Genomic DNA, 23,690 nt, shown 5'->3' with positions numbered 1-23,690 from the left:
AATACTGGAAGTCATAAAACAATAAAACACTTCCAAGACACTACAGAAAGGTCCCTAGTTTTAGACATTGTGTCTCCTCGCTGCATTGAAACATATCACCTTTTATTGCATAGCCATAAAGTAATTTAATTTCAGCTATTTTTCTAAAATTTACTAAACTGAGGCTAACCTCCTGTATCCCAGTTTCCACTGTTAAAATATTTACATTTAAACAGTTACAATAGTGCATGTACATTTCTGTTCTTTTCCAGTAGGGTACACTGGTTACATTTCAAACAGCACTTTGCAAATACCTTCAAGAAGTTTGATATACACATGACATACAGTTCTAAACATTTGTAACACAAGCATCTTATATACATCATGCTAATATTCACAAATGACATATATTTACAAAATTCCAGAGAGTTGGGCTACTGGCTGAATGTGATCACATGGTTTTAATTAGGCTCTATAAAGAGTGAGTAATGATGTAATGATGTATCACTGAAGGATTGTTATCCAAAAGCTTTGCATTAAAATCTTTGGCGTTCTTGGAGTTGGATTTGTATTATTGTGTCTTTATCTTCTAACCTCCTGTTCTTCACTGTATCAACCTTTTGTTCGAGTATCTCCCTTTGTCACATGCTTATAGCTGCATACTTCAGATTCTTTTCTGCTATTAACACATCACTAACTTGCCAATTACAGGCAAAGATCCCATGCTTTAGTGCAGTTAATGTTACCTTGTCTATTATGCAAAAAAAATAAAAAGGAGAATATCAGAAAAAAAAGAAAGAACAGTCTACAGAATATGAAGGACAGAAGTATTGTTTTAGTGAAGCAGACATACAGGAATAAAATCCTTTGGGGAGGACACAACAGCAGTTACATTATCAAGTATATGTTATAAAAGCAGTCAGAGAAGCAAACAGAAATGGTTACTGTACTGAAGGAATAAACAAGTGTATTCTTAACAGTGGAATAAAAGTGACACCATCTTAACTGAAATCAATGCAGTTAAATACTGTATATTTGTTCACAAATACGCAAAAATGTCAAAATAGACGTGTGCATTACTCACCATAATTTCATGAAGTTCCTACAACAAAACACAAAGAATGAAGAGAAAATAAGTTATGTGGTTTAGCAAATGCACTTAACATGTACAGTCAAGTCAGCTCTCACAACTACAACCCTTTTAGATAGCAGTGTTTTTATTCCCTCAGAAAATGCTACACTTACTCCATGCAAGCAGGGACTAAAGCAACTAGATTTGTTTTTGCCAAGATTATTTTCCCTCCTGGGGAAAAGCTTCAGATTTCTTTTTAAGTGATTTAAGAGCTTCCTGTCACTTCCCTTTACATCTTTAAGACCACCTCCTTAGCTATACTGAACCTAAGAACAATGGGCAGCACACCGCCAATTTATCTAACTTGTTATCTTCACACCACTTTACCCACAATACAGTGAACATCATTCTACAGATACAGTACAACTCCTCCACAGCAGGAACCTATCCCAGTCTTGTACTTGTGCGAGGATCCTTCTACCAACTGCAGACAGGCCTTAGGCCCTGCACGTAGAATCAGATCAGGTGGAGTCCAGAGGCAGTCCCATTACTATGTCTCATGACCATACAACCTTCATTCCCTTCTCTTTGGTGTTCTTCCAAGACCATATGCAAGGCTTTGAGACCAGAACCCAGTAAAGTTATCCTGAGGTTAATGCAAGTCTTAGATGGTAATGAGAGTTTACAACATAACTTTAATGGGTGTGCATTTCACAGTAATAAGAAAGAGAAAAACAGTAACTAATACACAAATTACTATAAATTCAAAATATGCTACATGACATTCTTGAGTCACTGCAAAACAAAACACATGTAATCTGCACATAAAAGCTCTGAAAAGATACTACAGGAAAGTTTTAATTTGGCATTCAAAGTTTTAATATAGCCATACTAGGTGGGAGAACAATCCAAAGGGAAAAAAAGGGGAAGAGAAGGACACATTAATTCCCCACATCAGCCCTGCTACTTATACACAATGATGCCCAACTGTCCTTTTCTTCACCTCCATTTCATTTCTGGTAGGCATCATTTGATCTTCATTTCACTCTCAAGACTTTTGTAGGAATATCTGCCATACACTCAGTATCCTTTCCCATGGGTTATAGCAGGTAGGGAAGGAGTGGGGCAGAAGTAAAAATGATGAGGAAAGGTCAAAACCAGCTACCAAAAGGGTTACCACTGCAGTATGAAAATAAGGAGGAATTCACTGATGAACAAGACAACAGCATCACGGAACTTCTGTAAGTCACAATTGGTTACATGACAGAGATTTTGACCATGACTACACCCCAGAAGACCCAGATCCAATGACTGTCCCACAAGATAGAGGAACCAGATGGGTAGGGATAGAGGTGTGTACCCAACACAAGTTCAATCATCCTCGGAGGAGGGAGCTGGCACTCTTGGCAAAACTCACAAATGTTTCACCTGAAGAAAGGCCAAGGACTGCAGAATTATTTAACAGATGGTTAAGTCTGTGACCTGTGTCACAAGGTTCGATTCCCTCAGCCCTCATATGCCTACTGTGTGACCTTTAATGACTTAACCAGTCAGTGCTTGGGCGATGGCAACTGGGAAGTTAGACTAGGTTCTTCAATGGTCCTCCTGACAGCGAGCCTAGTAATCATTTATAAAGCCAATTAGTATTTAAGAAGGAAATGGTCATCAAGTCTAGTGAAAATAAAGGAAAATTTTAAACTAATAGAAGTTGTCAAGTAGCTGCATCCCTAGCAGCCTTAGTACTTTAATATGAAAAGTGTACATCTCAGTTCATTCATTTAAGGTTAGCCAGAGCACTTTTTTGTTAAAGCTAAAACCTGGGTAGCTGAGAGACTGCAAGTTCTTATACACATCTGTGAGAGAAACAGAGACAGGAAAAGGACAAATGGTGTCTAAACAAGGGACAGCACAGGCTCTAGCACAAGTTTCCAACATAATTATAAGTTTAGAATAGGTAAAGCCAGTGAGTGCAGCTGTCTGTTTGCAGCCACTATCCCTATATGAAGAGATACCTTCCCTTTCTGAAAGTGTATATAATGTTATAGGTTTATCATGAGTTAAGGGGGGGGGGTAAGATTTGAAAAACCAGATGAGTGGATCATGTTAAGTGAAAGACCAGCGATGTTGGAGTTTTTAGTCAACTATAGAGCAGAAAATTGTTAAAAAAGGTACAGTTAGTACATCACATAAAATACTGCATGATATCTCTAAGACTCAATCAGAGGAGGTTAGAAAAGATTGGAAAGAGAAGAGAGGGAAAGGTAATGCACAAAAGAACAGTGGGAGGACATCTGTATGGCTCCCATGTATGTGACAAAGTCCATGCATGAAAGTGTTTGCATAGGTATTTTTATACTCCAAGCAGACTTTACGGAATTCCTCCTCAAGTAGATAACAAATGCTGGAGATGTGATAGGTAAAACAGAGAGGTAACTGGGAGCATGTTTTTTTTGGGAATGTAATGAATTGGTAGATTTTTATAATTTACTACAAGGTACTTTCTTAGAAATGTTGGAGAAGGAAATGTAACAAAGGATTATTCTTTTCAGCTGAGATAAAAAAGATCTAAATTGCCTCAATACGGTAAGGCCTTAGCAAGTTTAAAACCCAAAACAGGCAATTACATGAAATCAGAATCTAAACCAACCATAACTTAAACACTGAATACTGTAAAGGAGATAAAAGATACAGTGGTAGGATCTTTAGAAAAGGGAAGGAGTAAAGTACATGGTAATAAAGGGAATTTTTAGGAACAATACATTCAGAATAATGTTCATGAGTGAGGTTTAAAGGAAGACAAGAATTGAGCAATGTACGTAATGTTGGAATGAATAATAATTGGTGAAAAAAGAAAACATACAAATATATCACATGCAGCTAATGAAAGATTTTTCCAATGGCTTGTTTTCTTTCTAAAAGTGTTTGTGTACTCCTGTCATTATTGAAATTGGGTGAAGTAAGTTGTTTAAAAATGACCAGACAAGGATCCGATTACTTAGAAAATCAGATTTAATATTAAGCAAAGAAACAAGGGGAGAATTCCACATCACAAGGAAGAGCTCTCTGAAGACTTATGCATGTGTGCAGAATGACTTCTGAGATAGAAGCTCTGAAAATGATTTAGTATAAACAGAGATGTTATCAGCCTTATGGCATAAAGGAGAAAAGACCTGACTGTGACTCAATTAGTCTGGGTTTTAATACAGGCTTAGGCATTAGAAAAGCTAGCAAGGGATGGACAGGCAGAAATAGGGGGAGCCTGATTCTGCCTCAAGAAGACTTGAAAGATGTAGGTCTAGAGTACATATTCTGCATTAAAATCTCTGTTGAAAACTAGGGGATTAGCAGAGATGCTTTTGCCTTCAAGAAAGCAGGGAGTATGAAATGGTAACTCTTACAGAAATGGGAGACGTGCCACCCATGCTTGCCCACAGTATGTTATCCATTGGGATGTTGTCAGCATGTACCCAAGTGACAGGGCAGCATGATGGCACCACCCCTACAGCTCGCTCCCATCCCTAACAGGAACAAATGGGCTACAAGGCTCTTACCAAGTGGGATGTTGTGGGCATGTACCTAAGTGACAGAGCTTAAAAAGAACACCTGGGCAGCATTAAGGCACCACTCCCACTGACAGTCCCCATCCCTAGGAGGAACAAGTGGGCTATAAGGCTCTTGCCAAGTGGGATATTGTGGGCATGTACTCCCAGGTGATACAATTTATAAAGAGAAGAACCCCTGGGTAGCATGACTGCAACCACTCCCACTGCTTGCCCGTCATCCTTAGGAGGAACAAATGAGCTGAACGGCTCCTATCAAGTGGGATGCTTTGGGCATGTACCAAAGTGACAGAGCTTAAAGATAAAAACACCTGGGCAGCATGATGGCACCACTCCCACTGCTTGGCACCATCCCTTGGAGGAACAAATGGACTCTAAGTTTCTTACCTCCCATGGTAAAGAATGTGAAAAACAAGGCAATATGGTGAGAGGGAGTATTTATGATCATTAGAGATAAAACGAGATAAAGTATGGAGCAAATAAAATCTCATGCACTGGAGCTCTACACATGAGAAAATCAAATGCTATGCTATTAATCAAATATACAGAAGATGTAGCAATAGAAACCATCTAAGTCCATAAAATGAAAAACAAATATGTAGTCAGAAAGACTGCATAGTAGAGTAAAGTAATACAAATCAATTATGTGCTTACAGTTTAAGTTGACAATATGCAGAATGTGAACAGTGCATAATAGAAAAGTACAGAAAGGTCAAAGCTCAGCAAAAATTAAATGAGGGAATGCTTAAAATTGATAAATGAACTTTGATGTTTAGAGCAAACACTGATGTAGCGCGTAATACAATTCCTAGTCATAGATCATATAGGTAGAAAGACTGTAATATATAATGTAATGTCTAGACTGCTTTAGTATTCTTATCATGTAAAAGAAAAGGGTCAGGAAAGGCTTACATATGAGCAGAAGAAACACAACAGTCAACTCCCCACAGCTGACAGGGCAAATATTCCACCTATACTGGGTCATCTGATTTGCTTATGCCTTGGGATTCATGAATAAAATTACAGGGTAAATGCAGAGTTACACTTTGCATCAGGAAGTGTTCAGTCAGTTGACTAGATTAAGAGTATACAGATTTACTTACTGCCATCAGCTGTTTACCAAAATGTAACATTATTCATATATTTCCTACAGTGTTAACCAGTACTACGTTTTCCAAATAAAGTTTCAACAGCTTTGTAGAGAGAGAGAATTGAGAAGTGGTTCAACAGCACTGTTTATATTATGAAGCAAACAAAAGGGAATGGAAATGCAATATCTTAAAGCTTTAACAACACTATCCACTTCATACAACTGAACAGTCTCTGCCATATGAACAGGAAAATATCATATTTGATTCAAATCAGCACAATGCTGGACGAAAGAAAGTTTCAAGCTCTGTATACTTAAATCACCTAAGGGTAGATGAGGATTTTTAAGACTTCATTTTACATTTTGTCAGCAAGTGTTCCAAAGATCTGATGTATGGGCACTCAAAGGACTTGATTGTGATAATAAAACTGATAAACTAATAATAATATGGGCCAGATCAACAAAGATCAAGATGTCTAGCCAAGTTAATAAAGACAACAAGAAAGAATAACTAAAGCTGAATAAAAGTAGAAAACAAGAGTTACACAGCTGAACCATATGGGCAATATCAAAGTCTGAAGGCTTGAAACCAGATTCTAAGAAAGTCAAAACACAGTGGAAATACTTTTGCCTGAAGTAAAATAAATTCACAAGATTTCTTGGAATTATATAATTTTCAAAGTTTCTAACAAATCACACAAATGTGATTTTGAAATTAAAGGAAATTACTGGTGTAGAAAGAGGAACAGTAATGAAATAAACAGCAAGGAAAAGGTTCTGAAATGCAGATACAGTTAGTAAATGAGGCACCTGCATTAAAACACTGATGTGACTACAGCTGCTACAATTATGAACAGATGTCAGAATACTACTGGTATAGTGACTTTGCATGAAGGAAAATTAGTTGCTCATGGTTCAGAGCCTTTGCATAATGTCAAAAAAGGTATACTAAGACAGAGAATGAGCTACTAGCCAGACTACATGGATGTGAAAAACTCAATTAAATTATTTACAGTAAAAAAGGCATTAGAGAAAAAAGACCATAAACAACTGCACAGTACATTTAAGAAATCATTGTAAAATTCACCACTGACACGGCAAAGAATGTTGCTATAACTTCAGAATTATGACTACGATGTAAAATATAATCCAAATGAAAAAATGCATATAGCAGCTATACTGACTCAATCATATTTACAACAGCAACAGCAAAACTAGCTTGGATTGGAACTAGAAGTAGACTAGATGATTCCATAACTGCCTATGACTGAAAAGAAGACTAAAGAGTTTCAACAATGTATTGAAAATAATCAGGAGATGACAGTGCTTTAAGATATAGCAATGAAAGGTTTGCCAATAACAAAGAATGCTTCAAGATATGGTAATGAAATACTGGCCATACACACTTTGACGCAAGGAAAGAAATTCAGGCATACATTTGGTCTAAATAAGATAACTACATACAAACAAGACATGATGATTAAAGTAAATTAAACAATAGTCTCTAATCGGCAACTGACAGAAATGTAACAAATATGTATGCCACTTTGTTGTGGACCTCACAGACTGGGTGTTACTCCTGATTTCAGACTAACCTGACTTCTTTAACTCACCTAAGAGGCTACTTCACCTCAGGAGGACGGGAAATTAAGGGTGTGTGCACCAGCATATCCAGTGTAATGCAAGCTGTGGTATTCAGAGCTGCAGAGCTGTGTTTTTGGGCTTGACTTCAGCATTTTTCATGACACTCAGTTTTAGGCATTTGCAGTTTAAGGATTTTATTGCAAGTGAAGCTTGCTGGGGAATTCTGTACTGCTCCTACTTTCACAGCATGCTGGCAATTTAGTTTGCAGTTACTTAATGCCCTTCCAGACTGCAGCAATGACATGCTAAATTATTTAAAGTAGCATTTTCAGGTTTTCTGCCACAATCTATAACCACAACATCAATCCGACAATGACAACATTGTACTGAAAATCCAAACCCTTGAACAGAAGGAAAAAAAAAAGAAAAATATTTAATTCTGAAACTCCATACTACTGTGGACCTAGGAAAAACAGCTAACATAGGTCTGGGGGTGGCAAGTCTGGGAGTTCAATGTTGCAAGTCTCAGTAATTTAAGAGGGTCTGTATGACTTTTGTCAGCACTATAGGATTCAAGGTTGTGGTCATCTATTATGTTATTTTAACCTGCATTGTCAGCTCTTGCACTAAATTATTTACTCACATGAAATAAAGGCATTCACTGTCATGAATCAGACTAGTATTTGTGTTCTGTGTTCTACATTTCAGTAAAGCTTCAGCTACAAAATAGCAGTGGTGTGCAACCCTCTTAGTCATCAAAGAGCCTTACTTTCCAGACATGTTTTATGAAACCATTGTTGTTGTGTCTTTCGGCTTTTCCCGGTTAGGGACAATAAAGCTTAAATTTAGGATTTTTACAGCCAACACTATTTGTTTCACTATATCTGTAATTCAGTACAGTACTTTAAAATTAGGCAAAATGCATTTCAATAAAATACAAAAGAACCAAGTGACACTTGGTATGTTTTGTTTCTAGAAAAGTGCTGTAAGTTTAAAATATAGAAGAAAATGTATTTTTTAGATGAAAAAGGAAAACGAGGGAGTACTATATGCACATTGAGAATAATTAAACACTACAACAGAAATTATGTAAAGTTTTAATGAAACACATTTTACTTAGACTTTCTTAAAAAAAAATCCATATTTTTCTTGCAAAAAGTAACATCTGCCTGAGCTATAATGAATCAAAGATGCGAGACGAAACTTCATCTGATGGAACATAGAAAACTACTCTAACAATTTACAGTGGAGTGGAAAAGGGAGTTATGTGGGACTTATAAAATGAATATGACTAACTCACCTTTACAACATGCATGAATTTTAAATCCTTAGCTAGTGACATAAAAACAAAAATAATAAAAAAATAACATTTTGCCTTTTTTCCCCACAAAATGGCTTCATTATTGGCCTAGTATTAACTTTCTGGCTAGTTATAACGAGATTTAATTTTTCCTAAACTTTCTTGAAATACGATTTATAAGGCTTCAGTATGCTTTTCAAGTTTCTCCTGAATAATGACACAGATATGCTTTACTTATGTACTCACTTCCTACATGATGAGAGACAGAACTACCAACCATAAGCACTTCTTTTACAGATTGGTTGGTTTACTTGACTTGCTCAGATTATAAAGAACTGAACAGTGATATAATCAAACTCAGAACTACAGGATGAAGCATGCTGTCAGTTCATAGACCTTGTCTACTGTGCCAGAGAAGCCAGTCATACCTTTTGTAGCAACACTCAATGAAAAAAGAAATGGAGATTGCCTTACCGTGTTCTCATCTGTGCCGGGCTGAGTACTGATATGTGGCTGGTTTGCAGGACGAACTACAGTAGGCATAATCTGATCATGCAGAGCAGTCTCTTCAACTGTCGGCTCTTCCAAATCCTAGCAACAAATCAAGTCATGCACAAAGAATGAAAAAGAACTATATGTTATATGCACACATGGAGATATGTAGACACAAATATAAACATTAGATGTAGACAATGCCAGGCAGTAGTCAAGAGTCCAATGCTTGCTCGTCTGGTTCAGGTAAATGATGGTAGGGAGGATGGGGCTGGAGGCAACAAATGCTAAATTATGTTGCGCAGTGCATGCTATCATGCCATCACAACATCTATCATAGGCGAAAGCTATAGGAAACCACCTGAGAAAAAATGTAAATTATGTCACGCAGTGTGTGCTATCATGTCATCACATCATGTACCATAAGTACAAACTATAGGAAAAACTAAAGCAAACCACCTGGGGAAACATCTAAATCATGTCACGCAGTGTATGCTATCATGTCATCAAACCATCTACCATAGGAGAAATGTAAAGGAAACCACCTGGGAAAAAATTTAAATCATATCATGCAGTGCATGCTATTGTCTATCAAACGATCATACCATCCACCATATGTGAAAACTAAAGGAAACCACCTGGGAAAAAATCTAAATCATGTCACTCAGTGTATGCTATCATGCCATCACACCATCTATCAGAGGTGAAAATTACAGGAAACCACCTGGGAAAAATTTCCAAGAGCTCACGCTCTGCAACATAGCAACTGTGTATGGCTAACGGAAAGTAACAGTTCAGGAGGAAAAATGGGGGACACTACTAATCCTCAGACTCTTTTCTGAAACACAGCCTAATTTCCAGCAAACAATATCTCATCTGTGAATATTCTGCTGTCCCTTACCCCACTGTGGCACAAAAAAAGAAGAAGCCTAAAAATCTATTTTTTGCAAAGGGGGACTACATCTCTCTGCACTCTCCACCAATGGGAAGGGAATGTCACTGCACCCAGAATTTCTAAATGGAGAAATGGTCTTCAGAAAAAGCAATCCCAATGAATTTTAGCTGTTCTTCCACTTCAGTATACAAAAACAAGAAAACGTTTATCTTCACATTCATGCATGAATTCCTTCCCAATGGTTCTTACTGTATCAGGTAATCTAACAGAGGACTGTTGTCGAGTTCATTCTTTCCACTAGTTACAATTCAAGTTTTTTGGACTATTCCTTACTCAGGACACACAGCAGTAGTGATGCTACTTCAAACGGGTATTCCCACCACAGACCTTAGTAATTACAGGCCATCAGTCTGAAGAATCATATTTGGAAGAGTGATGGAGTTTTATAACTAACCTGATAAATTATGATATTATGAATCTCATCAGGCTAGACCTGCAGCAGTTTGGCTAATATCTTTGAAAGGGTAACAGACTGCTGTCAGCAGCCACTCTGTCCACATGGTTTACATCGACCTAGCTAAGCTGTCTAACCCATACCCCCATGCTTAGGTATAATCTTTTTGTATGCGGTAAATGGATAGCAAACTGGCTAAAAGACCGAACCTACAAAGCATGGTACAGACTATGGAGATGCAACACTCCTTTAAAGAAATGCCTTACCTGCAGGTGCTGGGTTATAACACTACACTCAATAAGGTCACGATAGGCAGTAAAGGAAACACTCCCTTTCCAAGTCATGGATTCCCCCTCTCCCTTCATTTGCGATCCAGAATCTACTACTTAGGGAAAGGACAGTCTACGGTTGTGATGACAATAAAAAGCTGACAGATATGTCATGGCACTGAAATAACTAAGGCACAAGTTACAGAGATGTGGGATACAGGCCACGATTACCTGCAAGGTGACTGAAAAGGACAGTACATCAAACAGTTCCAGCAAAACTGAAAACTGTTTCTACCTTGGAATATAGGTGTTGGGATCAGGTCTACATTAGAAGAAACACCTGGAGGAGAATGAATCATCTGGCACTCCAGCCATGTGAGTGGGGGGGAGGGGGTCCATGGCTTGGAGTGGGATTGTTTCCTGTACTATTATGGACTGGGATGCATAAACACATTCCTTCTCACCTATCAATGGGTGAAAAAATGAGTTGTGGTCTTTCTTCTCAAATGTTTTTGAAAAGAAGCAGGATCAGAAAGGAATGGTGTTTTCCACAGAATGGGAACACATCCAACATTACCACTCTCTTCCATCTATCCTGCGCAGTGGAGCAGAGAAAGAGGACTATATTCTCACAAGTGGTGAACAGGTCAACCTCAGAAGGTCAATGAACAGGCAACCCTCTTATTCCACAACTCCAGGACAGAAATGAAAGATAGAATCAGTAGGTCTGCTAGCTTGTTCACCTCACCAGGAATGTAATTTGCTGAGACACTGCTAGCCATGCCTATGGTCCACTCCCAGATGTGCATTACCTACTTGCTCAAAAGGTATGACTAACACAATTGCTTGTTTCAGGACCATGTAATTGACTAGTCTGACTAAAGGAACAAAAGCATTAGTCCTTAGAATCTGCAAAAGGTTCAGCTGCAGAAAATGAAGGACCCATCCAATGAATGGTGCAGACTCCACCATTTCAGCCCTAAGTTACAAGGATGCGATACCATGACAAGTTTCACAAGCATGCTATAGCTCTGAATCCAAGGACACCTCCCAGTCCACTGCAACATCCACATTCTCAGGCATGCAAGCAACACCATGAAGATAGCTGAGGGCATCAGTTCCAGAAACACAGCACAGACTGATCCTACATCTAGTACTGCAACTAACCTGCAGTGCCATAGCCATAACCACCTGGTCCCTCTCCAAGAGCAGGATTGTCCAAACTCAAGACTATAATGATCATCTTTTGAGCATGAATCATACAAGACTTCTCCCAACTTATGTTCGACTTCCAACTGACCAGTGTTTGCACATCATAAAAAGGCCCAGCACACCATGGTCAATAACATACTGGCAGGCTGGTGTCCAGTTGCCCAGCATGGGTTACCTGTGATAGTTTATTTTTTGGATTTCACTCACTGGATCTAAGAACTGCTACAATAAATATAGGTTTGATGACAGGACACAGTTTGGAAGTGGATATTATGCTGGGAAAAAATACTAGCCATCCTCTTTACCTAAGAAACAAGGAAAAGCAATGTAGTAAAAGTCACTTGGCTTGGGATCTAGATTCTACTACTCAGGGAAAGGATGGTCTAAAAATACTGTGGGAATTATGGTGAGAGACAGAGCCTTCTGAAGACAGTGAGGGGTGTCATCAAAATCAGTAGCAATCAGACTGCAGTGTAAAATTGAGGTAGTATTCATTTATCAGCCTACAATCCACAGCAGAGTTGTGATGGCAAGGAAAATAATATATTCAGGCACAAGTTTTATGACCTACAAAATAATGTGGAACAATATGAGTTAGTGTTGATAACAGGAGACCTGAATTCTCATATCAGGGCAGACAGAACTGGATATGAAGACTGTCTGGATCCACACGCATACAGACAACAGGCATAAAGGAAGACAGGATATTCTAGACTTCTGTCAAATACAAGAGTGGTCAATATGCGATTCAGACAGACCTCTTTCAAGTAAGGACAGTTTCAATGATGCCTTGCTCCTTGCCACTGCAATGACGAGATTGTGAAGTCATTATCAATGAAACTTTTGGCTCACAGCAAAAAGCACTACTGGCCACAATCAACTGCAAGAAGTGGTCAAAGAAAGCTCAAAGGTCAACAGAGACTAGCTTGAAGACCTGAACGTTGACTGGAATGAAAGCACAGAAGTTTAATGAGATACTTAGTGTTCCAGGAAAAAGAGAAAGCAGGTGGAATCTAAGAAGAATAGCAGCTCCTCAAAAGAGCATGTGTGAAGACTGTAGAACAGATAACTGGCTGAGCCACATACGGAAGTGAGGTACAAAAAGAAAGCTGGTGGTGGAATGTAGTAATCCAAGAATTTATCAAAAAAGGAGGGTAGATGTGAAAGTTTGGAAGCTAGGAGGGAAGAAAGTGATAAAGATCTGGAAGGTTTTGTTTAACACTATTTTAACGGAAAGAAAAGCACCAACATCCTGAAAAAAAGCTATGGTGGCTGTTAGACCTAAATAATCATGGGAAATATAGGATGCAGGGAGTTGAGTTGGTAAAAGTGGATGAGTTTAAGTACTTGGGATCAACAGTTCAGAGTAATGATGAGTGTGGAAGAGAGGTGAAGAAGAGAGTACAGGCAGGGTGGAATGGGTGGAGAAGAGTGTTAGGAGTGATTTGTGACAGACGAGTACCAGTAAGAGTGAAAGGGAAGGTCTACAAGAGGGTAGTGAGAGCTGCTATATCATATGGGTTGGAGATGGTGGCACTGACGAAAAGGCAGGAGTCAGAGCTGGATGCGGCAGAGTTAAAGATGTTAAGATTTGCACTGGGTGTGACTAGAATGGACATATTAGGAATCAGTATATTAGAGGGTCAAGCTCAGGTTGTACAATTTGGAGACAAAGCAAGAGAGGCGAGATTGCGTTGGTTTGGACATATGCTGAGGAGGGATGCTGGGTATATTGGGAAAAGGATGCCAAGGATGGAGCTTCCAGGTAAGAGGAAAAGAGGAAGGCCTAAGATGAGGTTTATGGATGTGAGGACATGCAGGTGGGTTGGGTGTGAAAGAGCATGATGCAGAGGACAGGTAGAAATGGAAACAGATTATCCACTGTGGTGACCCCTAACAGGAACAGCCAAAAGAAGATGATGAAAAATCCATCAAATCCAACTTCATATAGGCCCATTTTGATTCTAAACCATGATTATAGAGTATTTATGTCTATAATGGCTAAAGAATGGCAAAGGTGATGCCAAAACTGATGGATATGGATAAATGTGGTTTTGTGCAGGAGTGGAAACATTTAACAACATTAAGAGAACAATGATGATTCAGAGGGAAGTGGAATGTGAGAAAATACCAATGCTGTTGGTGGGTCTTAATTCAGAGAAAGCATTCAACAGAGTAAGCTGGGATTTTACAGGAGTAGGGCAATGGAAGCACTTCCATTCCCTAATAAAATTACAAAGTTGATTAGGAGGATAAATGATGGATCAGAGGCATAAATTAAAGTGGGGGGGTCCTCTCTGATAACGTCTGTTTGAGCAGAGAAACCAGACAGGGGTGCCTTATTTTCCCTTTGTTACTTGTGCTATATTTAGAAAGTACAGTTGTGTACACTTACAACAAATGTAGATTTGTGTATTCACTGTTGCAGTCATCACACTTGAGTCATCCTGCCAGGGGTACCCTCAGTCGGCCCGAATACCAGAGGCTTAGTATTTCTGCGCCGTTTGATGTCACTCCAGGACTGATGTCAGGTTGTCAGTGGTATAAAATCAGGCAGCCAATGCATTTACATCAGTTTTTCTTGCCCCAAATGTCAGGAGCCCCCAGATAGGGAGCTAGGTTATGGTGGAAGAACACCACCAGTAGAAAAGAAATCTCTTTAAGGAGTGAGGAAGAGAGACAGACAAGGGGGATGGAGGGTGGGAAACCAGGATTGCAACAGTGAATACACTCTAACATCTACATTTATGGTAAGTGTACACAACTGTACTATGTTCTTCATGTTTCACTGTTGCAGTCATCACACTTGGGTTGATTCCCAAAACTGAAGAAAAGGGTGGAGGCAGTCAAGAAGACTTGGGGCTGGCTATGGTGCCCTGCAAGACTGCGGTTGCAAAGCCTGCCCTGGATTTGGAGTATGTAGGGTTTCACCAAATGAAAAATCCTCTGGAGGAGAGGCAGAAGGAATGGATTCCTCTGCATCTGAATCCTCATAAGCAGACAAGGGTTGCATGTCTTCATATTCAGAAACCTCAGAGTCATCAGACTCCTGGCCAGGTAAAACTGCTGGGGACAAGTCTCTTTTTCTTTTGAAAGAAGTAAGCTGGCTTCCCCTAATAAGCATGATAAGATCTTCCGCCATTTTAAGCATTTGAGAATGAGGCATGGAAGCAGGTGCTTGAGCTTGGGTCATCAGTTTTTTAGGCGTAGTTTATACCCTGGGCCTTAGAAACTCGGTAATTTTAGAAAGAACTGAAGACGCAAAAGTCGTCGTTGGTTTGTGTCAAATATCGGTAGTGCGAACATCTTCCTCAGAAGCCAGTGCCTGCTCAGCGGCTCCGACCCATCCAAGGTAGAGACATTCACAGGATCCTTAGTCAAAGAAGAGTCTCATGGCATACTGGACTCCGAACGGGTCCCGGCAGCGGTCTGCGAATCCACAGAAGCGGGCATCAGGGGCTGCCAAAGTGCCTCAATGAGGAACGGTGAACTGGTGACTAGCTTAACGGAAGCGTCTGTGGCAGTTTTGGACCTGTGTGGTTTGTCTCTGTCTTTAGCCTTACGTTTTTTCAGAAGATCGGTAGTTGGATGGCTTAATCGAAGTCATTTCGGAATATGGAGATCGATAGCAAAAATATTTAGCTACAATAAGGGCCCAACGATGTATAATTCTGATGTTGAACGAAGCACAAAACTGACAGCGACAGACGAAGTGGTCTGGGCCTAAACAGGTGACGCAGTAAGAATGGAAATCTCGGTGTGGTATTTGCTTTCCACAGGCGAGACAATTGTTAACTTTTTCTGACATCGGTTAGAGAAGAAAAAAGGATCCCCAATGAGGTACTTAGCTTTAGAAGACTTCAACTTCAGTCTGGGAACAAAAACTCGGGTAGCGGCTGACCGGCGCTTGTGGAAACTGCTTCTACTTCGGGCTCCTCGGCAAGAAAGGCTGATGGAATAGCGTCAGCTGCCTGATTTTATACCACTAACGACCTGACGTCAGTCCTGGAGCGACAGCAACCGACACAGAAATACTAAGCCTCTGGTATTTGGGCCGACTGAGGGCTACCCCTCGCAGGATAATCGGTGTGATGACTGCAACAGTGAAACACGAAGAACATCCACTGACAAAAAAAATAAGGGACTCAAAAATTAAAGGATACAATTGGTATGGTAATAAAAAAAGTTGGCTTTATTTGCAGATGTATTTTGTATCTGACAAAATCAGAAAAGGACAGCAACAGCTGTAAACTATGCATCCACATACGGCAATATCCACATTTACGGGGGACATGATGAAATAAAGTACTTAGAGGTGTACAGATTAGAAACAATTCTGTTATGGCAGCTAAGGATAAGTGGGAAAAGACTAAACAAAAGATAATACAAAAACTGAGAAAATGGAAGCTCTGTATTATGGATAGCAAGCTACAAACAGTGAAAATGTTTTTAGTCCCTTTAGTTTTATACACAGGTCAGGCACATTTTGATCAGAGGATGTGGACAGCAATTAATAAACATTTGAAGGATTTTATCTGGGAGGGAAGATGGCAACAGTAAAGTGGGATAAGGTGATCCTTCCAACAGGACAAGCTGGTTTTGGATTACCTGAACTGAAGGGGTATTTCAGAGCTACACAGTTTAAGGCTCCTATACACAGCACGCGCAAAAACCTATAATTCATAGTGGAAATGGATTATGATGAAATGGGGAGAAGCTCAAGAAGCAAGGATAGTCTGGGATTTTGGATGCAGATCCAAAAGGAGAATAACAATAACCATACAGAATATTACATTCATAAAGTAACAAAGTATTTTAAGAACTAAGCCAACATGGGAATGGAGAAAGGAGATTCTGCTGATATGTATGACTGCATTAGGGGTACAGAGAATAGGCAAAAAGGGGCTGGAAATTACTGGCGAAAACTGGCAAAGGACCCAGGGTACTGGGAGCAAATAACTAGAGAGGGAAAGGTAATAGAATGGGAAGAGCCAATAATTTATCTGGACTGTAGGCTACAGATTGCCTTCCCTATCAAGGACTTGATACCAGAGTATAGGCAAAGAGAAAGAAACAGGGATACTAAATGACCAGCACTAGTAGAGTTTTTAGTAGAATCTACAACAGAAACCACTCTTAAAAAGGGAAAATTAGTACAGCATATAAAATATTGTATGATAACTTTAGGAATCAATCACAGGAGGTTAGAAAGGATTGGGAAGAGAAACTGGATAAAAAATCACAAAGAAACAATGGAAGGATATATGTTTGGCTCCGAAATATGCAACAAAGTCTAGAAGATGTAGAATCTTTGCTTGGAAGTGTTTGCATAGGTATTTTTATACCCCTAGCAGACGCCATAAAGACTGCAAATGATGGAGTTGCGGTGGGGAAGAAGGAGATAATTGGAACATATCTTTGAGTGCAATTAGTTGGAAGACTTTAAAAATTCCCTGCAGACTACTCTGTCAGAAATTTCACCACAAAACCAAGACAAAAAGGTAAAATACAACTGACCACGGATACCAAAGTACAAAAGATTCATTACTCTGACGTCTTGGCTACTGGGTGAGCAAATTGGTGTAACTAAAGAAACTATTTTTTGAGCTGTGACATAGGATCAGAACTGCCTAGACATGTTAAGGCCTTGTTGAGTTTAATTCCGGTGGCTGCCAAAAAAGCAATCTCAAGAAAATGGAAATCAAAGTCTAAACCAACCATACTAGAAACAGTGAATATAACAGAGAAAAAAGAACTAGAAGTGGGGCCTTTAGGAAAGGGTAGGAGCAATTTACACAGAAAAAATGGGACTTGTGGGAAAATACATGCAGTATAATGTTGTGGAGAAGAAATGAGGTTTAAGGGAAGGCAGGAATTGAATGAGCTATGTAATGTTTGCTTGGCAATAACTATAGATTATACATGATGTATAATGTTTGCAAATGTAACTGCCAATATGGTTTGTTTTCATTTATATAAACGTATGCTTGTCTATGTCAACAGTGATAATTCAATAAAGATGTTTCTTGTTTAACAAAAAAATGGAGGGTAGGAAGAGATGGGAGAAAGAAAATAAAGACCAGAATAAGAAGGAATACTGGCTGGCTAACAAGCAGTCTAACAGCCCGATTGCAATGGCAAAGAGCAAGGTATCAGAGAAACTATCAATTTCTGAAAAGTGGCTCAGCAGATAGCACAAACTCTAGTAGGTTACATGACAAAGAGAAAGACAAAAAAATGTCATTAGACAATATTCATAATGGTTGCCAGCAACAATCCACTGGACCTGTAAGGAGCACTTCCAGCACTTTCTAACTGAAGAAAACTCACAGAAGCTGCAAAGCCCCATGAACAACCTACAATGAAAGAGGAAGAATAACTCACCCTAAAAGAAGCAACAGTACAAAGGAAAATGAAGATGGGTAAAACAGCAGGCTCAAATGAAGTCCTGGCAGGTATGAGCAAGATGGGAAATGAGTAGTTCGGATTCAGATCAGGATATGGCACAACCTACCCAATACCTGCAGTGAGACAGATAGTGGAGAAGAAGCTGGAGATGAATAAAGAGTCCAAAACGGCAGGAAGAAAGTGGACACAAGGGCATCCACTGGGAAGTGAGTCTGTATTTTTGCCAAGATATGCACATGCAGAAACACGTGTGAGTTAGCTGTCTGTACTGTGAGGCATGACAGATGTGGCTGTCACTGGGCAAAACAGAGACTAAGCTTAAAGCATAACCCTTACAGCTGCCTAGATAATGGCCTCCTGGGATTGGTTCTTTTCCACAAAAGGGTTCAAATGAGCTGATTAGGTCATGGAAGGGGACTACTGATCACTGAACAATGTGAAGACAAATAACAAAGAATGCATAACAGTGTCAGTGTCCTGGAAGTATGGGAGGATTTATGAAAATTTTTTTGGAAAATCCTTATCACCTCTTTTCTTGTTAAGATGGTTTGGGCATAGTATACATCTGACATTAATGGAGGAGGAATAGATGAGAAAGGAAAGGGTAATAATTTCTGCTTACGATCATTCTTGTCCATGCCTGCTGTTTTACTCTGAAAAAAAAACTAGGGTTTTGGAGGCTGCACTTCCCTTCAGCCATCTCAGAGACAGGAGGCCAGAGTGTGAAGCAGGATTGATGCATATTCTGAAGCAGTATGCGACTGCCCTAGATATATCTCAAGGGCTAAAGCAGCTGGATCAATGTTTTCCTCTTTTACAGTGACCTTCCTGGACTTCAGCTGAGGAAGGATCCATCTCCTGCTGCTGGAGTTGAAACCACAGTCTCTGCTAGCTTCTCTCAATTCTAGGAAAAGGCTGTTTAAGGTAAAACTTAACATTATCAAACCACAACAGCCAGTTCTTTCTAACAACCATTCAGATGTTAATCAGTTTCAGAATCAAATAAAATGGGGATCTTGAAAGGGCAGGCTGAAAAAAAAAGACACCTTGGTACCTTCAGGGAATACTGTGTTATACAGTCAGAAATGCTGGTGCACAGAATCCTACCTTATCAGTAACCCGGGCTGTGACAGGGAATTCCATGCAGACCATTGGGCTACCTACTGCAACACCAAGGGAAGCCTGAACCTTGAAAATGTCCATCAAGGACCCTTCAGAAAAAATGTTTTTCATCTATTTACATCTTGATGAGAATATAACACACACAAGCTCTAAGACCACATTGTAAGATGTAAACATGTTTTCTGAAGTGGGCTCGTGTAGTGGACTTCATATCAGAAAAATGAAATGCAAAACCCTGACAAGTAGGGCTCCTTCTTCAGGCAGTATGCAGGTTTTTTCCAAAAAGGAAATATTCCTTTATAGGGAGAAGATACAGTCTACCTTCCTGTGTCTTAAGTTCTCAAGAAATGGAGGTGAATTTTGCAGAATGACCACCAAAGAAAGGAACAGCTGACAGCTCTGCAACCTTAGTGGAGATATCTGCAAGAATAGCAAACAACTTCCACTCTCCTGGGATAGCCAGAGAATCTTCCTAATCCTGGGATCGTGTCAAAGACTGTAAGACAAGTGTGAGACTCCAGGGTTCTGTCGGCTGCTTAATTGGAGGTCTGGAATGATAGACTCCTTTCAAAAAGGTTTTGCTCAGACAATGATAAATTAAAGAGGAGTCACCAAAACCAGTATGAAAATTCAAAACGGCAGGTAAATGAACTCAAGCAGATGCTGCGGAACCCTCGTCAAAAAGGTTAGATAAGTACTGGAGTACAGCAGAGATCGGTACAGAAAATGGTTCTAGTTTTCTGTCTAGACAAAATAGAAAATCTTTTCCATTTGGTAGCATAAAGTTTTCTGGTGAATGGCTTATGTGAAGCCAGAATAAAGTCACATACTGGAGAGGCAGGATTACAATGCCTGGTGATCATCGGGAGTGGAGAAGCCAAGCTGTGAGCTGAGACTGGTGAAGTTTGGGTGGCTCAACCCTTGGGGGTGAGAAATCTGGAGTTGGATCCAAGGTCCACGATCTGCAAAGCAGATGAGGCCAGAGAAAGGGGAAACATACCTGTCGAGGCCAATATGATGCTATGAGGATCATTTTGCTTTTCAACCGAAGAGCTTTCTTCAGAACTAGAGGAATCAGAGGAATGGGAGGATAAGCATAAAGTAGTCTTGTGGACCAATCGTGGATAAGAGTGTCCCTCGGGGACTCCCCCTGTGGGGGAATTAGGCAAAGTAGTTGCTGCATTTGTGATTGTATGGAGAGGCAAATAGGTCACAGCAAGGCTTGCCCCAATAGCTGAAAATCTTTGCCACTAGGTTGGGGATGAAGGACCACTTGTGAGGCAGGAGAATGCATCTGCTCAATTTGTCTGTGATCACGGTGGAACTCCCTGGGATATGCGCTGCTATCAGAAAGTGGTTGGAAGCTGCTGCAGCTCAGGGGGGGGGGACATGGAGGTTCCGACGCCTAAGACTTGCCGACAGAGGCAACAGCCCTCTCCAGCGCCTGGAAGGCAGGGCCGCCCGAAAAGGGATGGGAGCCTGGAACCAAGAAAGACAACCTCAGAACCAGGGTCACATCCCGCTCCGTTGAGCCCGCTCCCAGGAATGGAGCTTCAAGCTGGATTGGTACCAACAGGGCTCCTCGCACCGTGGATGGCACAGTAAAAAGGGTTGGCAATGAACTCGGAACCAAGCAGCCTGTAGTCCAATCCCCAGACTGAGGAAGACCTGGTTCCAATGGAACCGAAGGCCAAAGGGTCAGCTCCAGGGTCAATGTGAGATCCACTATCGGCACCGAAGCCAAGGGTGCCGAGAGGGGTGTCGGTGCAGAGGGCTTCAAAACCTGCAAGGAGGATGAAGGAGGTCAGTAATATGAAGTCCGTGAAGCAGAAATCTCAAGTCCTAGAAAGGATTGGGTTTTTGAATCAGAAGGGATCCCCCTGGCTGTCAGCAGCTGGACCACAAGGCGCACCACATCGAGTTCAGAGAGGCTTTATGGATCTAGTGGATATTCTTGAAGGGGACTCTGAACACTCTAAGAAGGGACTATAAGCCTGTCCCAAGAAGGGGTCCACAGACAGGGAATATCGGGTCCATGCTTGCATGTCTAATAGCAGCACTGTCTCCATTTTTGAGACGATAGGGGCGGTAGTGTCCATCTGAGCTACTGGAACCATGAAAAGACTCAGAGTCGTAATTGGGGCTGAGCTAAAAAATCTTAGTTTCAGCCATAGTCGGTGCCATAGACATTGTCGGTGCAGACAAAGTTGGCGCCGACGCAACTGACAGATGGTACCGAAATCAGGGCCATAGATGAAGACTTCTGTTCCGGAGAAGAAATTTTTGAAGTTTTGGTTTAGGTGGTCTTTTCTTCTCACCAGAGGGTGAGGAGGGAACGGAATGTGGCCTCTCTCTCTTTTCTAGGAGGGAGTGAACCCTCTGACACAGAGAGAGCCTCTGAAAAGGGAGATTTAAGAAGGCCCTTTAAAATCAGTTTGTTCTTATGCTCATTCAAGGTACAAGAACTAAAACCCTGACAAACAGAGCAATCCTGTTATACAGACAGATGAGGCACTCCCAAACAATAAACACAGTCATCACGAGTGCCATTTTTCTCTCACACTTCAGACATTGGTTGAAGCCTGAAGTGCCCTTTTTTCAGACATGTCACACCAACAAAAATAATACAGTACCAGAGAAAACCAGATTACAACGAAAACAGTATCACAACCACAACTTAGTTAGAAACACAGAAGAAAAATACCAACAATGGTATAGGAAGATTACCACTGTGGGTAGAAAGAAGACAGTGTACCAGCGATAGTACAAAGATTACCAACAGATAGCTGACAGGAAAAGCAGGTAAGAGACTTAGCGATAATCAGGTAAACGAAAATATAGGGTGGAATAAAGTAACACACTTTCTGAAAAACACTCATCTATTCAGAAATATCAAAATATTAAAATATCAAAGACTTAGCTGAGAGCTGGCTTGAAAGCAGCTTTACGGCTATGAGGCAAACGAGATCTGAGGTAACAGAGAAATGGGATTATGGGTAAAAGCTTAGCCCGAGAGTTTTTGACTGGCGCGAGCTTGGTATACGGCCGACTCAATTCTGAGGATGGAACCAAAACCCATCAGTGATGAATGGAATGAAGATTAACAACATCAGATAACATGTTTTCTGAAGTGAGCTCGTGTAGTGGATTTAATATCACAAAAATGAAGTGCAAAACCCTGACAAGTAGGGCTCCTCCTGCAGGCAGTGTGCAGGTTTTTCCAAAAAGGAAATATTCATTTATACGGAGAAGATACACTCTACCTTCCTGTGGCTTAATACACTCTAACTTCCTGTGGCTTAAGTTCCCAAGAAACTGAGGTAAATTTTGCAGAATGCAACCTTAGTGGAGATATCTGTGAGTATAGCAAACAACTTCCACTCTCCTGGGATAGCCAGAGAATCTTCCTAATCTTGGGATCTCCAGAGAAGATGAAGGATAAGCATGCCTAATTTCCTTACCAACATCCCCAGTGATTTAATCTAAATTTGGCCCTAAATTTCTCATCTTAGTGAAGCAAGTCCTAAGCATCTCTGACTCAGGTGACTCAAGCTCAGGAGGCAGCGAGAATTATGAATCTGTCAACCCTAAGGAAAGATGAAGGATGAACCTAATGGGGATGGAGATGATGGTGGTGGTGTAGGGGAGGCATCGATGTGATGAAGAATCTGAAGTGTGAGCTTGGGTCTCAGGTAGATTAATGCTGGAGAGGCCAAACCCCAGTGGAAGACATTAGAAGGACTGAGTCCTGCAATCTTCAAAACTGAGGAAAAGGTGTACATCCCTGAGAGACAGAGTGAGAGACTTTGTATCTAATCTTTAGGCCAGAGTCAAATGACCGTACTCTGTTGACTGCACATCTACAAACATTCTCAATGGAAGAGAAAAGGCGCAACAAGCCAGAGACAGAGAATCCACATTCAACACTTACAGATAAGACATCAATAGTGGGGGTAGGATGCCATCACTTTATCTTCTATACTGCATTATTCAGCTTTCTTTACACTTGTTGTGTCTTTTGGCTTTTCCCGGTTAGGGGTCACCACAGCGGAACTCCGGTCCACTAATGATTGGCAGTGGATTTTTACGTGCCGAGTTGCCAGTCCTGACGCACAACCTTCAACGAAGGTATGCCCATTCACGCATGTCTCCACACAGAAGACGCTCTAGCTGAGAATCGAACGGGACAACGTCTTACTGTGAGGCGACAATGCTACCGCAGCACATTCAGCTTTCTTTACACTGATTCTTTT

General features: G+C 40.5%; 1 protein-coding gene across 1 annotated transcript in view; it reads right to left on the bottom strand.

The window, feature by feature from the left end:
• Nucleotides 1-23,690, bottom strand: part of LOC122806703 (polyamine-transporting ATPase 13A3-like) — a gene marked incomplete in the record, with an annotated part of 1,429,840 nt that overhangs the window by 615,468 nt on the left and 790,682 nt on the right. Inside the window, 2 exon segments of the mRNA XM_044077342.1 lie at nt 1,064-1,081; nt 9,060-9,176. Of these exon segments, the coding sequence (XP_043933277.1) occupies nt 1,064-1,081; nt 9,060-9,176 (135 nt within the window).

The sequence above is a fragment of the Protopterus annectens genome, chromosome 7.part0 (genome assembly GCF_019279795.1).
Source record: "Protopterus annectens isolate FY-2018-M chromosome 7.part0, PAN1.0, whole genome shotgun sequence".
NCBI classification, from domain to species: domain Eukaryota; kingdom Metazoa; phylum Chordata; order Ceratodontiformes; family Protopteridae; genus Protopterus; species Protopterus annectens.
Note: the sequence above shows the minus strand (reverse complement) of the source record. Positions and strands in the feature narration are given on the sequence as shown.